General features: G+C 47.5%; 1 protein-coding gene across 1 annotated transcript in view; it reads right to left on the bottom strand.

Moving 5' to 3' along the window:
- Positions 1–16,459, bottom strand: part of TTC28 (tetratricopeptide repeat domain 28) — a 410,194-nt gene that overhangs the window by 80,795 nt on the left and 312,940 nt on the right. The window contains exons 6-11 of the mRNA XM_086348496.1: positions 13,987–15,328; positions 12,222–12,745; positions 8,660–8,769; positions 6,827–6,956; positions 4,535–4,753; positions 2,414–2,579 (exon numbers count right to left, since the gene is read on the bottom strand). Coding sequence (XP_086204622.1) covers positions 2,414–2,579; positions 4,535–4,753; positions 6,827–6,956; positions 8,660–8,769; positions 12,222–12,745; positions 13,987–15,328 — 2,491 coding nt within the window. The remainder of the gene's footprint in view (positions 1–2,413; positions 2,580–4,534; positions 4,754–6,826; positions 6,957–8,659; positions 8,770–12,221; positions 12,746–13,986; positions 15,329–16,459) is intronic.

Consider the following 16,459-nt stretch of genomic DNA (forward strand, 5'->3'; position numbering starts at 1 on the left):
AAAACTGAGATAAGAGAAGGCTGTACGTTCGCACAGGCTGAGTCCTCTCAGTGGCTGGTATGGACTTCGATGTCCTGGCTGCGGCAAGGGCGGTGCACACAGAAACCACCTCTGCATGCACAGGGGTTCAGACAGCAGGTGCTGCACACGTGGGTCCCCTCAGGATCTCATCTCAGTTCAAGCTCTGGAGTGTGGCCCTACAAGCTTGAAAACCTCATGTTATAAATGTACTCAAAGAATCTTTGGCCTCATGGAGCTCACTTCCACCAACCAAGGTCATAGAGTTGTACTAATCAGAATGCCAGTTTGTTAGGTACACGTTATATCTGCAAGTAGATGTCATGAGACACCAAATGATAATCAGAAAGTCTGACAAAAAGCATCAGGGGGGCAGGATCACCTGAGAGGTCTCTCCACTGAGGGTCACTGCAGACCCTGTGCATCCTGCCTGCAGTGGCCTTCATCTAGGTTATTTCTCGTCATCCTTCTGCACTCAGATCAAACACACCTTCCTCAAGACCCCCCCGCAACTCCCAGTGTGGGTTTCCCCACTGCTTACACATTTTCACTACCCCCTACAATTTTAAGTGCTTACAGCAATTTTCATTAAAAGACCATATCTGCTCTATTATTTTTTTTTTCATTTCCCCTCAGAGCAGGAGCTATGCCTGCCACCTCGACCACTCTGCCCAATCTCCAGTGGATGCAGCACGTAGTAGGCACTCAAATAAGTGTGGAAGGGCGGGGAGAAGGAGTGCATAATGACTGCCTGTACACTACGACGAGAACAGCCTTCCGACGGGACCTGGAGTCCTTTTGCCAAGATTCTCTCTCCCTTTGCACAAGATCAGAAGTGGGCATGGCTGAAGTCTGCCCTACTCATGGTCCCTTTTCTGTGTTTCTACTGCTGACCAACCCTTCCCCCTGTCACGCTTGCTTTGGATATGCAATACCTTTGACTGGGTTACAGGTTAATCAGACTGGTCTAAGCACCTTTCTGTCTGCTAAAGCAGCTCTGTGTACCCTGGCCTAATCTATTTTATGGTCATTTATAGTTGAATCTCGGGGAGTAGCCTTACATCCAAGTTCGAGGGGTTCCCACTCTGTGAAGCCCCTGTGGTCGCCACCCCACATGCCAGCATTAAGGACAGGAATGCTCCAAGATGCTTGCCAGCCGGAGGAGAAACAGAGCAACAGAGTGCGCATATGGCTGATGCCTGCTCATGCTTCCCACACACAGAAGCTAGAGATGACATTCTTACATGCTCCGGCTATTGTCTCAAGTATGATATTAATTTTGATAATTAAAAACAGAACCAGTACTGGCCTGGGAGTATGGCTGAGACTGAGACCGTTTTGATCCCAGCTCTGACACTAACTTGCTGTCAGCAAGTCCCATTTTGTGCCGGCTTCCGTCAAATAATGAGTTGGCCTTGATGACCACCAGGGCCCCTTCCGGCCTTGACAATCTATTTTCCAGTGGTTATTTTTCTCTCTAAGAGCTCATCTCAGACTTGATAAACACCCAAAGATCAACCCAGCTGCTGGCAATGACTACCATACACTCGGGAGTCTGAGTTAAGCACCTATTTCTAAAGAAATCACTGCCACATCTTAGGATTTTCATGATTATAAATGAAATCATTCAAGAGAAAAGCAGATGTCCCTGGGACCTGACACCAGCTCACACAGCAGATTCTCTGACACAGATCTTCTCAACATTTGTTAATCACAGGACGGAGGACTGAGACATCTGGGAAATCTGGCTATGACCCAGCTCTCAGGGACTCTCTTCCTTCCATCTTCCGAGAAACAGGGTCCTTCTGGAAATTACTATCTATATATAAAATGTGTATTATATATATATATATTTCTATATATAAAACAGTCAATTATGATTAAACATTTCCATGAGTATATAACTTCTACAATATTTGCAAAAAAACAGCACTTTTCTTCCCTATCCTTGATATTGGAAGTTCAGCGTCTTCACCTCAGCCCCCCAACACACAGATCCTGTCACTGGTGATAAATTCTCAAACAGGCGTTCAGTTGTAGTACAAACTCATTATGAATCTGTTTATAACCAAAAAAGCATCTCAATTTTAATTAGCTAATATGTTAAATTCAAAGTCATGTTTATGTTTAAACATTCTACAAACCCATCTTAGAAAATGGGCATGTCTGATGAGGCCCTTCCCTGTCTGAAAGGAAATTACTGAAAAGAACAGACATTCTGCTAAGGGGTTTGTACTCCAGAGACACATATTTGCTTCTGCTGCATCAACTGTGAATAGACTGAGCACAAGTGTGTGAATTTCAGAAGATTTCTTCAAGTAGGATGTTTATAAAAGAAACAACCAACAAAAACCCTCGTATCTGAAGGCAGGCCCAGGAGCACCGCACTGCTTACCTCGAGCAGTAGGACTCCACGCCCAGGGCCTCCCGCACGCTGGCAACGTGCTGCTCCAGGGCCGAGCTCGCGGCAGTTGGAAGGGCCGCGCTGCCGCCCGTCTGGGGGTCACTGGGGCTTCCCACTGTGCTGTCTCCCAGGTAGTGCTCATGAAACTTCAGAATTCCTGAAATGAGACAGGCACAGCCAACGTTACACCTGCCTGGGGTGTAAGGGGACGGGAAGGTGGAGGGCAGGGGGCAACAAGGTCACAGCTATGTGACCAGGAGGTCAAAGACGACGAGCACGCTGTCCTCCAAATCATGGGAAGAAATCCTAAAATCTAGGTCTTTCAGAATTCTGATCAGTACCATTTTTACAATTTTCACTATCAGGGCTGGTACATGAAAACAGGAATTCAAGACAGGGCTTTTGCTTTTGATGATACATATTCAGAAGCGCCGGGGCTGATGACTCGTTCACATCAGTTCACGTATTTTAAAACAGATGCGTCTCAGAAGCAGCAACCAGGGAAACTTCCCTTTGAGGAATGGTGCGTGAGCATGCCAAAGGTATATTCTCCCCAGAAGATGCACTCCTGACAAAAACTGTAACTAGCCAAATATAGACCTTTCGTTTCACAAAAGCAAAGCAAAATAAACACGCAGAATTAAGGCCAGATAAAAACATTTTAAACCATCTTTAAATAAGACCAACTGGTCAATGGTCATTAATGGATTAAAGAAGCAAAAAACGATGGCTGTATGAAACCGAAGGCAGTCTGCAGTGGTTTTCTGGCAATAAACACAGGACATATTCTTAAATGGTAATGAGGTGTGTCGGCCCTAGAAAATGCTGGTCCTCTCTGATTGGATCAAAGCCCCAATGAAAGCTTCAGAGTCTAATTAAGAGCAAAGAGAAACGGAAAGAGAAACAATAGGAGCCTCATTATACATGACTCATTATTATAGGGATTTGGATATGCCACCTGTCAAATCATGTCCCCAAAACATAACCACCATGGAGAGAAAGAACGTGCTCAATGCCTCCATCATCAGCTGTATCGTCCTAAGTACCAGGGCCCTCCGCAGGCTGGGATACAGAGATTTAGCCCACTGTGTCTGACACTCACCAAGTCACCACAGACATCACAACTCAAAACCGCTAGCATATAAAGGTCAGAGGCAAGAATGTTCTTTATGGGAAGCCTATGGAAACGTGGAATTAAGGGGAAAATTACAAAGAGTAATCCTGAGGCATGGAATGTATAAGCATTCTCAGAATGTAATCAGAACCCAAGAAGCACCTCAGAGCTGTCATCCAGCAATCATTTTTTAAATTAAAGGGACAGAGAGGTAATCAAGAAAAGCTTGTCAGTTTGCCTTGGCAGTTCAATGTTTTGAAATTGGCTTACAGATATCCAAGAAGCTCATTCTTCAAGATTCCCAATTATAAGATCCACTTCCCCAGTCAATAAACTCTAATTGGATCTGGTGTGTCTCCAACATGGTAAAACCATCAGCATTTTATTATGCAAAAAATATGGCCCTAACAGCTAATTAGTGGTTCTGTACTTAGCAAAGCTGTTAAAGTCTGAACATTTAATCCTGATTTAATCAAAGGGGATTTTTATTTCTGAAACAGATTAACAAATGAACTGGTTAAAAATGGGTTTTGCTAAACTCAGAAATTTCAAGCATGAGACTTCATTGATATACTGTGATAGAGTTGCCATCACCATTTCAGTCTCTTTAACTGGACCACAACAAAGGGTCACAATTATTAAATCATATCTAGAAAGAACCTGTTAGGACTTACAGTGATCGCTTTATTAGCTAATGAACAACAGTTGCCTAAAAACAGGGCTGCTGGTGACATTAATCCTCCTGTTCTTAGTCTTCCTTGATAAATGCTTCCACATTCACCAGCGAGGAGCTGTGATTTCTTGGGGGAATGAAAGAGCTGGGCTGTCTTATTAATTGAGTGCCCCACCACCAGCTACCCACTGAGGTTGAGGTTTCGCTGAAAGCCAACATTAGCTCCTGGATCTGATCTATGGTAACGCATCTCTCCCACCTCTGTTCATTAGACTTTCACAGTCTGCTGTCTTAATTGCCCTGTTCCCAAGGAAAGAGATCTTACCTGCCCCAGGAGCAAGCAGCCAGCTGTACAGGTAGCCCGCCGCCAGGGAGTAGTAAAGCACGAGTCCCCTCTGGCCGTTAACCATCTCTAAGATCTGATCGATAGTGACCGGGGAGTAGGGGTCAGAGTCCTGCTGTCCTGTTTGCCGTTCCACCAGGAGATCTGCAAACGCCCTTGTCCGTCCTCTTTCTGCCACAGCCAGAGCTTCATCATGATGGCCTAGGAGACAAAGGGATAGGCTGGGAGTCCACAGGGAGTGTGCTTATCAGAGATGGCCACCAGGTCCAGACAGCCCGGGCAGGTGGAAGCCCCACGGCCTCTGCACACCAACACGCAGCAGACTCTCAGTCAGACTGTCAAGTGCACCCCTGCCCCCGAGGCCGCATGCAGGGACCACTCTTCTCAAAGGCCCAGGTTCAGATCCCGCACTCCTGAAAGCTGCTGGGCGTCCCTGTCTGACAGCTAGCTCAGGAGAGCTGCTTACAGCATCCATCCTCAGCCTTGCCACTCTCCCTCCTCACCCCGAGTTGCTCCAGGCCTCCTGGCTTCTGACCCCATCCTCTTGGCTCACTGGACCTGATGTTCTGCTCTCTGGTTACCCTCTCACTTTCCTGCTCAGCCTGGTTCTGATTTGGTCGTGACAGTTGATCCCTCTGGGACATGGCTTCTGACCATCTTTCTATTTCTCCTCGATGCAGCTCCTCCATACATCACATTGACCAGCCCCGTTTCCACATTTCCCACCAAATTATACCTCTGTGTCCTTACACATGCTGGTCTATCTGCTGGAGTGCCTTTTCCTCCGTCAGTTGAAACAAGGGCTCCTGACAGCTGTCCTGCCTATCTCAACGACTAAATGAGGCCCTACACGTGGAGATGCCTGGTAGGCAGCATTCAAAGCACAGTGTATATATAAGTGACATTATAATTGCTGGGAGTTTATACCTTATTCCATTCCTGGGTCCCATACACTTGCTTCTTGTCTCTTCTAGTTCCCACGGGCAAAGGGTTCAAACCTCTGAGGTCTCTAATTCTTTGAAATCGCTTCTCTCTCCAATTTTTCCTCAGTCTTTTGATCCAACCTCTAAACCCACTTTGTCTAAGAAACTAATCTGTAATCTAGTGTAAAAGTTAATGCACAAAAATGAGAGCATAAAAGATGCAGCAACATCCTTTCAAGTGAAGATTGTTAGAAGAAACACAATGCAGAGGATTTACTTGCAATCGTGAATGTACAACGGAAGAGCTGCTAGAACGAAGGTCCAGAGAGCGAGCAGGCGGGGGGGAGACCAGACGCCACAGCTCCAAGAGCACTTCGAGGATGCCCCGCTTCCTGCAGTCCGTGCATCAGCAGGTAAGTGGGGATTTACATGTATGTATGCAAATGTCTCCTCTTACTCTATTAAGTTATTAACTGGAACAGCAGGGACAATTTCTGTACACACTGGAAAATTGGCCCCAAAGTGCTAGACAGACTGAACACTGTGATTATAACAGATAATAAACTGTAATCCCAGGCAATGAGCACAGTTAATAGACACATTTTTTTAAGGGGAAGTTTGAGTATTCATATATATATATAAAGCAAAGGACAGGTTATTGGTGAGGCCTTAACAACCAACTTGAAAGACATTGTTAATTCCAATGGACACCTACTTAACCCAACTTCTGGGCTGCGGAAAATGGTCTGCAGAGATAGGCAGGCCTGAGGAGAAGCAGAGCTGGAATCAGGTGGCTGCCACAGTTAAGCCAGGTAAGGGGAGGGGGTGCTGCCCCAATTCAGCGTGGCACACCAGCCTGGGAGAGTTGTCACTGACAGTGCCACAGCCACGGGGCAGGCAGCACACATATTTACTGGACAGCAGCATTAAAGGAGGTGTGGCAGTGAACCAGGGAAGAGGCCAGTGCCTTCTCAGGCGCCTGCCCCCACGTGCCGATGGGCAGAGGGAACCTGGTGGGAGCACCTGCTTCAGGCACCCTGTCTCTAGGACACCCCTCTGGCTCCTGGGTCTGCCTGCCAAGCCTCTTTGTCTCCACAACCAAATCACAGCCTCCTGGACCCCCAACTTCCATCTGCTGATGAACTAGAGCTTCCAGAGGTCAGGAGCTGGGCCCTCTTGACCGGCACGTGGCACTCCATTTGTTGGATGTATGAACGAATCTTCAAAGGCTAGGTTGTGGTTGTGGCTTCAGTTCTGCCGTGACAACAAATTGTATTTCATCACGGTGCTCACTAAGCGACTCAGACACAGGGTGCACGCTCGGGGTGGAAACCCCACTGCTCGCTCTCACCGAGGCTGACGAGCACTCGCTGCAAGGCCTGGTAGGAGGACGTCTGCAGGTCGAAGAGGGAGAGCTTGTAGTCTGTGCTCAGCTGCGCCTCGTGTCGGATCGTCTCAAACAAGGCTGATGCCCGGTAGAGCTGCAAAGGGGTAAAGAGAACATTATCCATCTTCCAGAAACTACGGGCCAGCCGTTCCCTGACTAAAGACCACTGCTGCTCACATCTTGCTATGCCATGGGAAAGCTGTTTTCAGAGTCTCCATTTCTAGACCTGAAAAGGGATCAGTTGGATCATACTTGGTAAATTACAGTTTGTGTAATCAATTTTTGACAGACAAGGGGATCTAAAAGACAGGGGTAATAGACTCCTAGTCTGAAAGTTGTGAAAAAAGATCAGCTATTAATGCAATCAAGTCCTGATTTTGATTAAAACAAACGAAAAGCCTCTGCTCTTGTCATCAAGCCACTGTAATTCACCACCCCATGCCTCACAGTGCAGAAGGGCTGGGATGGGAGTGGGAGGGGCAAGCTGGAGACGCCTGAGGTTGGGGGGCGGGGGTGGAGGGGGGCGAGGAGGGGGTGAGCCGTGAGGACAGCTGTGCTCTCAGGAGGAGGAGGAGGGGGCTTTGTGCAGGCTGTTTCAAACCAGATGTTGCTCTCCACAGCCGTGCTCCAAGAACGTGTCCACCAGACACACAACGCTCCTAAGGAGACACTGTCCTGCTGCTCTCACGGCTTTTCTGTCAGTGGGACCATGAGGCTTTTCTCTGATACTTATAGGCGGAAACAGTATCAAAGTTTAAATTCATGCAAATGTAAAGAACAGAATTCTAAGACTAAGGGACTGAGACCAGGAGAGAGGAACGTACTCCCAACCCTGCCACAAATTTGCTGGGGGACTTTCAGCAAGACTGGGAGCCTCAGCTTCTTCTCTGTAAAGGGATGGTTATCACTCTAGCTCACAGGGTTATTCAGGAATACACTCAGTCAGTGAAAGCACTTTGAAAACTATAAATCACTGTATCAATAAAAACTTTAATATCTGAAACCAGAAAACAGAGGACTAATTCTTTACATTGTAAAATGCCATAACATCCCAGGATGCTATGGCACAAGTTCAGGCACATCATGTCCTCAATCCCAGGAGCACCTCAGATGGGAGCCTGGATTCACCAATCCTGGGCCCCTTTGCTAGCACAGCGCCCTCCATGGTAAGGGCTGCCTCAGCGGCTGAGCATGTGATTTTCAAAGCCATCTCACAACTCCTGCAACCCAACAGAGGGATCTTTGACTAGAGACCACTCCAGGGATCTTTCTAATTTCCAGAGCCAGCCTAAGAGGAGTTTTCTCTTCAACTGTTGGTTGAACATATGCAGAAACATGAACTCTGCGTGTGTGTGTGTGTGTGTGTGTGTGTGTGTGTGTGAGAGAGAGAGAGAGAGACAGAGGGAGGGAGGGAGAGGGAGAGAGGGAGAGGGAGAAGGGAAAGAGGCATCTAGTGATATAATTAGAAACCTACAAAGACAGTAAATCCAATAATTATGAATTCTTGGATTAATTCTGTCAAAAAATGTATGTGATGTCATATTAAGGTTTTATGAGGAAAAGCAGCACATAATACAAGAATCCCAAAGAAATTATTGAGAAATCTATCACACAAGTGGACAAGTCTTTACTATGGTTCAACACATCTGGGCTGATACAGGCTAGATATCTTGTACATCAACCCAAGAACACAAGTCAACACTTTCTGACAAATGTCATCACTGCTAGGATAGTAATCTCAAGGTCTTCCACGCTTCTAGAAACAAAATCTATTCAGAAAAGGGTTCTCCTGCTCACCTGATGTTGGGCCTCCTCCAGATTCCCGCTCGCCCAGAGGGAGAGGCCAAGACCATGGCGAATCTTGGCTTCATCTTCTCTTCGGCCCAGCTGCTCTGCTAACCTTAAACCTGAATTCAGAGAGAGAAATTTTGAGGACATATAGAAGACAGACAATTCCACCCTGCCAAGGAGTTCTAGAGGGTAATTCTGCCTCGGGTGGATATAAAGATTGTCAGCAACACAGCGAGATAAAATGCAGGACAAGAGCAGACTCAGCCAAGGCAGAGTAAGCATTCTTTTCAAATTCTGTGTTAGTAGCGACTTTTCCAGGTCACTCCAAGATGACCCAGCAAGAGCTCAGGCGATGGCTATCAGCAGGAGACAGGCTTGCAGGGCAGGCAGAAACACCGAAGCAAACAGAACCCAACTGGCTGCCCTCCCCACTGTGAAATCCCTAGCTTTGCAAATGAAAACTCCAGGCCTATAAATGTATCGAACCCAATTCTCTGGCTGGCAGCAGTGCTTCTGACAGCTCCACAGTCAAGCACAGAAGCCCAGCTCAGATCTCTCCTATCACCCGGGCACAGCATCCAATCAGCATTGACAGGAGACACATCGGATGTCCTCTGGAAGCAGAATGCTCGCACCGCCTGACCCTGCCTTCTGTTACTGATGCCACTGACGCACTTCACATCCGATCTGCTTTTCCTTTAAGGCTGAGACTTCGATGTGCCTCAGTGGGGATGCAGAACAAGTGCTTTGGTGAGTCAAAAGCTTTAGATGAGACTGTCCTCATTCTACTGGCCTTCGGATAGGCACCAGCAGTTTGGGGCACTTACTCACAGCAAGCTTCTGGATTTCAGGACACTGGCAACCTCCAGGGCTTTGAGCAAGTCAAATCTGAAGGCAACCTTTTATTGTGTGGGTCACTAAGCAGTTCTCAGCATCACTCTGCCCTCGTTACCCTGCTCTCTGTACTGAGAAGTCAGCTTGTGCCGAGACGGCAGGAAGGCCCCCGTGCTACAACTGTACACACAAAGGAAGGACTTCCTCTTTATAATCTGAATCAGGGTGAGTGGGAATCTGCCCCTGAGCATGCTGGGCGCACTGAGTTTCAGACTTCTGGAAAAGAATCGAGTCAGTTGAGAGGCTAATAAAAGTGAGATTTGGGTTCAAGCTCCATAAAATATCATGTATCTCAAAAAGCACATAACTCAGAAAACTTAGCAACAGCATTTTACATTTAAATCATGTCACTGGGTAACAAAAACAATATGTACTTGCAAATTATTCACATTTTAAAATACTTCATAGAGTAGGAACAGAAATCGAAAAATGGTTCTTGGGTGAAAACCAGGAGGAGGCTGGTTGTTTTAACCTTCAACCAGCTAGCCCTATTCACTCTTCAGGATTGCTCTCCTTGCTAGGCTGGGGCCTCTGAGCTGGAAGTTCACTGTGGCAGCTTCTCCAGAAGGTATGTTCTGTGCAAGCAGGGACTTGACCATGCTCCCTGCTGGATCCCATAGTGGGGACCCTCCCTGGCCCCATGGTCAGAAGTTCAACAGTGAAGAGCAAACAGGGTAGACACGACATCTGTGCTGTCCCAGTTTCTACCTGCTTCTGCTCTGAGGATCTGACCCAGCCATCCGGCTCTCCTGGAGCCGAGTGGGCTCTAGCTCCCTTGCTTTATTTGCAAAAAGAGAAAAAAACTGGATGAGACCAGTGGTTTCAATCAAGGGTAACTATACAACCCACAGAGCTTGTTCAAAGGACTCTGACCAGGCCCACCTATGAGATTCTATTGCACATGGGCGGTGTGACGCTAGTCCACAGCCCCTTCTGAAAGTCAGGAAAGAGAACTAAAGTGGTTTCCAACTGAACTGTTCCCTCTTTAAAAGAGGCTGAAGACCCAACTCACAGCACTCAGAAAGTGTCCAATAGGGTCCTGCACCTATAACAACTCGTGAAGAGGCGTCTAGATGGGCCCAAGAGGAACATCAGGCTCTGGGGTAGACCACATTCACTGAAAAGACACCGTGGCAACGCCACAATACGAATTTAGATCTCTGCAAGACTTAAAATTACAATAATAAAAAAAAAACAGCTTTCCATAAATATAGAATTATGTTACAATATCTCAGGCAAAGCAGCTGCTTCTAGGAAATAAAATTTCAGGAAAAACCAAAGAACACAGCTGAAAGGTTGTCATACGCTAGGTCTGAATTTAATAGTTTTCACATATTCAACTGAAAACTGCCCCCAGTCTGTTAGAATTTTACCACAGTCTAGTTTTAGGAAACCAAAAGCCAACTCTCATATTTAATGCATTGAGGCAGAGCTCCCATTGAGTGGGAGCCAAATAATATCTGGGGAGTAGCTTACAGCCTCCCAGTAACCTCTCAGCCTGCAGGCCAGGGCAAGACCTGGTCTGCGCAGAGGACCACCCTGACCATTGGCCGCTGGCCCGTTCTCCGCTCCGTGCATTGCCTCTCTCCCAGCTCCCAGCTGGGGCTCAGGAGTGATCATGGACGTGACTGCGCCAGCCTGGCTCTAGGCTCTAGGAGGCTGCATGGGGTCTCATGTGGTTCCACGCCACCACTGACTGACCACACGGTCAGGATCAAGCCACTGCACTCTGAGCCTCAGGTCACTTAGCTGCCAATGGGAATGAAAATATACACCTCTCAGGGTTACTAAGAGAATTAAATCCAATTAGATAAACTACGTATGGAAAGTTTTTTGGAAACCACACATGAGCGTTTTTGCTGGAAATCAGTACCCCTTTCCTTTTACTCAAGAGCCAAGAACACTGCGTCTGCTATGCTCCCTCCCAAGTGGTAACACGCCATGGTCCTGTGAGAAGTGCTTTCCAGGAGGGTTTTCAGAGTGGAGGGCAAACACACTGCTGCAGGGCTTCTGCGTGGTGAGGGAGGAAGCACCGCAGGACCACCTGTGTGCAGGTAGCCGCATGGAGCCTCTGCCAGAGAGGGAACAGGGCCAGGGGAAGTGAGGGAAGCAGGCACTTTCTGGGCCGGCCTGAAGAGAGCGCACTGTGGCGCCAGCCCAGCCCCTCAGGTAACCAATGCTGGGAAACCTGGCTGACGGCTTGAGCGACTCTTAGATGCTACTGGATTAGAGCCTGGCACCACCCTGAAATGGACTTGTACACAGTGCTGACGCAGCTCAGGTATTGTCTAGTGCACAACGGGCTCAGAACCGCTGCGCATTTCCTGATGCAGAGCATTAAACTGTACACGCTAAGATCTAACTTCATCTTGTGGAGAAGGTGTTTTTCATTCAGTGGAGGGCTCTGAAAGGCAAGGAGGGTGTCAGCTCCCTGGACAGCTGGCTAGCAGAGTGAGACAAGCTGGGTAATGCATCCAGGAGAGCGGAAAGAACTGTGAACTCTTATGGAGCACCCACGGGGGGACACCGTGGTTTTGGAGTTGAACTGATGATGTAGCCTCTGAATCCTCACTCCAGGTCGAGATGGTCACTCACATGAGTGCATTTCCTCCTGGGCAGACTGTGAGCTCAGACTCAGAGTAGACCGAGAAGCTGCACAGACCTTTCCACTTACCTTCCTGCAAGTACATGACTGCCTGGGAGTAGTTCTGCAGAGCGTGATGCGTCCTTCCAAGGCTGCTGTAAGACACTGTCTTGGCCACCAAGTCGTTCATCTGTGCAGCGATGCTCAAGTGCTGTTCCTGATAGACCACGGCTCTCTCGAAGGTGCCCAGGGACTCGTAGGTCAGGCCCAGGTTCCCGTAGGCCCGGCCCTGGCACGTGGGGTTGTTGGTCTCCTCAGCAATCTGCAGATCCAACTGGTGGTACTGCAGGGCTGTATCGTACTCCCCCATCTGCTGGTACACACCCCCCAGGCCACAGGCCGCGTCACTTTCCAGAGCTCGGTCCTTCATCTCTCTAGCAATGTTCAGCTGGCGTTCAAGGCAGGAAATGGCTTGTTCATAATTTCCTAATTGGCTGTGCAGACTTCCCAGCTCGCCATAGGCCTGGGCTTTATTAAAGGCCTCCCCGAGCTCATGGGCGACCACAAGCCTCTTTTCAAAGCACACCAGGGCTTGCTGCAAGCTCCCCATTGCCCTGTGGGGATGTAGACAGAAAAGCAATGATATTATTTTGTGCAGGTGCAGACATGCTAAAGCCCCTGAGAAAATGAAAAGCATTTGTCACTGTCACTTACTATAGAAGCTCTTAACTCCTCTTCTAGCTAAAATCTATCATGTGCCCTTAGAGTGAGATGCAGGGGAATTTCATAATCTGGAAAGCAATTCAAGAGTCATCCCTTAGTGACCTTCCCAAGAGCCTGAGATTCAATGGGATATACACCCCAGAGGAAACATAAAATATATTAATAGGCACAATGATAGCAAGTGAACTATTTGGTTCTTTGGGCCTCCCAATTTCCACTACTGCACAGACTATGTTTTTGAAATCACTTTACAATGGCGATAAATCTTTCATCCTGAGCTTCTCAGAGCACTCTGTGGGTGATGATTTAGTCTGACCCTTGCCCTTCCTCCTCTCCAGGAGCCCTAATCCCCTGTCTGGAGAGGCCATATATTCTGCAAACACAGACACCTTCTTGGGTTCCCCACACCCAGGAGGAAAGCAGTGCCTTGGCCAACAGTGTGTCTTGCTATGCTGCTAAGAGATGACACGATAAGAAGGAGAAGGGCGTGGACTCCGGCAGCAGACCAAACCAGCTGTGTAGGACATGGATTCCTTTCCCTGAGCTTCAGTTTCTGGATGCTGATAAATCCCACATCCTGTAGCCAATAATGATAAATGTAGACTAATACACAACTGCAATAAATATTAAACAAGATATCTACACAAGGTGCCTAGCACGATGATAGTATGTGCTCATTCACTCCCCTCTTTTGAGGTGGCTTTCCCTAAAAGCAACAATATGGGGTCCAAGTAATTGGTGGGTAGAGATGTTATATTAATGAACACATTCATATAATGTGAGGGGCAATCAGAAAAGATAAGTGAGATCGATTCATTCATCTTTCCCCTTCCTATTCTTTTAGTCTGCTTATTATGATGTAGTCAAAAAGGCACTGGGTTTGGAGTCAGAGGGTCATGCGTTAAACTCTCAGCTGTCCCTTTCAAGCTGTGTAATCTTGGACACAAACTCTGGGCCTTAGTTTCTTCCTCCATGACACAGGGTAGAAATACCCCTGCTAAACTCACAGAATCACTGGAGGAGGCAAATGAGCAGCGTATGGAGCTGCTCTGCAGTCAGTGCGCTGCCGTGTGGATGCACCAGCTGCCCTGGTGCAGGTTTACTAACCACACTTGTCCTCTGCCATTTTTACCTGTGTCCATTTCCCAGGCCTCGGTAAGCCTTGGCTTGGTCTTGCATGCGATTCAGACTCTGGGCAACAGATAAATACTGTTCATAGTACTTGATAGCTTCCTCGTAGTCACCCAGGGCCTCGTAGCAGTCCCCCAGGTTGCCATAGGCCCGGCCCCTGTCAAGCACAGACTCGTTCCCACTCAGCTGCTGCAGCATGGCCAGCTGCTGCTCGAAGTAGCCGATGGCTTCTTCCATCACATTCATGTTCATCTTTGTGATGCCCATGTTGCCATAGACCTGGGCTTCGAGACTTGGGTCCTTCAGCTTCTGCCCTAGATCCAGCTGCTCTTCGTAACACTTGAAGGCCATTGTGTACTTCCCCAGGGCCATGTAGACTGCGGCCAGGTGCCCATGAGCTCTGCACTCTCCCGGCAGGTCACTCAGCTCCTGATATACTTCCAGCTCCTGTGTGTGATAGCCCAAGGCCTTGTCGTGTTTCTGGATCATTCGGTATGCAGTGCCCAGGGCTGCATATGCACTGGCCTCCAGTCTCCTGTCCTTCACGTGGTGAGCCAAGCCCAGCTGCTGCTCATAGAATTTTATTGCACCATTGATATCTTTTTTACAGATGAATATATCGCCCAGGTTCCCCAGGGCTCTAAATTTAGCCTGGGAATTATTCAGGGACTGGGCTAGGGACAGTAGGTACTTTTGACACTCTTCAGCTTTGCTGAAATTCAGCAGAGCCTTGAACGCCAAGCCCAAGTTGCAGTAAGCTTTTGCTTGACTCAATTTGTCGTGAAGGTCTTTGGCCAGGGCCAGATCCTGCTCATAGTACTTTACCGCCTCCTGGTAATTTCCAAGGCAGTAATGGGCATAGCCGAGGTTGTGGCAGACCTTCCCTTCTCCCTCCATGTCTTGAAGGTCAGGAGCAAGCCGGAGGTACTGTTCGTAATAGGGGGCGGCCTGGACGTACTCCCCTCGAGAGCAGTGGAAGTTGCCCAGGTTGCTGAGAGCCCGCGCCTCGCTCTGGATGTCTCGCAGCTCCCGGGCGATGTTCAAATGGTTTTGATAGTGCTGCAGGGCCCGGTCGTGGGCGCCCAGCGCCTGGTAGGCCACAGCGAGGTTCCCGTGCGTGGATGCCTGTGAGGCACGGTCGTTCACTTCCATGGAGATCTGTAGCTCCTGCCGGTGGTACTTGACCGCCTGGTCGTACATGCCCAGAGCATTGTAGGCGTTGCCCATGTTTCCATAGGCGCGGCCCTGGGCCGCGTAGTCACTCAGCTCCTGGGCGATGCACAAGTGGGTCTTGTGGAGTTTCAGTGCAGTGTCATAATCACCTTTCATCTGGTGTATGATTCCTGAGAAAGAGCACAGAAGAAAAGGGTTGGAATGACTGATTAGCAATAAAATGTAATTTGCAACTCGGTTTATACTCCCAATACAATCCAGATGAATTAAAGAATTTAAAATAACAGAAGGCAGAATTAAATATTTATCAGCTCTCCAGAGGGGGAATAGCTTTCTAAGCTTCAAAGCAACAGAAAAAAAAAAACAAAAACCCACAAAAACACTGACAGATTTGGTTACAAAAATAGTAAGTTTTATACTACAAATAGATGCCTAAAATTAAAAGGCAAACACAATACTGGGAAATATATAAATCATATACAAAAAATTCAATAGCTATTGTGTGTAAAGATTTAACTGGGTTTGATTAAAAAAAAATCAAGACCTTAATTTACTGAAATAGGCAGACAACTCATATCCAAGGAAATACAAAGAGTAACCACAGGGGAAAATGTTAATTTCTTTTAATAATCAAAGAAATGCAAAATAAAGCAACTCTGAAGTACCATTTTACTTCTACTAAATTAGCAAACAAAAAATTTAAACAATACCCTGTACCAGTGAGGTGGCCCTGAAACTAGTAAACCCATCAACTGCTGGACATAAATGGGAACAGCCTCTGGAGCAGCGGCGAGACAGCCTCACTCCCGGTGCTGCTCAGGCCCTGCAGTCCTGCTCAGGGGAGTGTCTTCTAAGGAAATCCTCAGAAGTTCTACCCCTGACAGTCTTCACTGCAGGCTTATGGATTAGTGGAAGATCAGAAACATCTTCAATGGCAAACAAAGGGGGCTGTATAAGTACATTTCGGTACATCAACTCAATAGGGGATTATGCAGTCATTAAAAAGATCATTACAAAGACTATGCAGAAAAACAGGGAAAAACGGGTTCTTGCAATAATGTTAAGTGGAAAAGGCAAAGAAAAATGCTGCATGCTCCCTGTAACAATGATGAGGAAAATGAATGTGTGCACATGGACAAGACCTCAAGGGGATTATGAAAAGATAAAAAAGTTGCCTTGTTAGGTGATGGGATTTGAATGACGTTTGTTTCAAAATTTCTTCTAATTTTGCTATCCAGCTTTTACAGTCAACAATAATAGCACTTCAAACAGCTCTCATAAACTATGCTATAGCTGCTAAG

The sequence above is a fragment of the Bos grunniens genome, chromosome 17 (genome assembly GCF_055505025.1).
Source record: "Bos grunniens cultivar Pamir isolate PY7600 chromosome 17, Bosgru_T2T1.0, whole genome shotgun sequence".
In the NCBI taxonomy this organism is placed as follows: domain Eukaryota; kingdom Metazoa; phylum Chordata; class Mammalia; order Artiodactyla; family Bovidae; genus Bos; species Bos grunniens.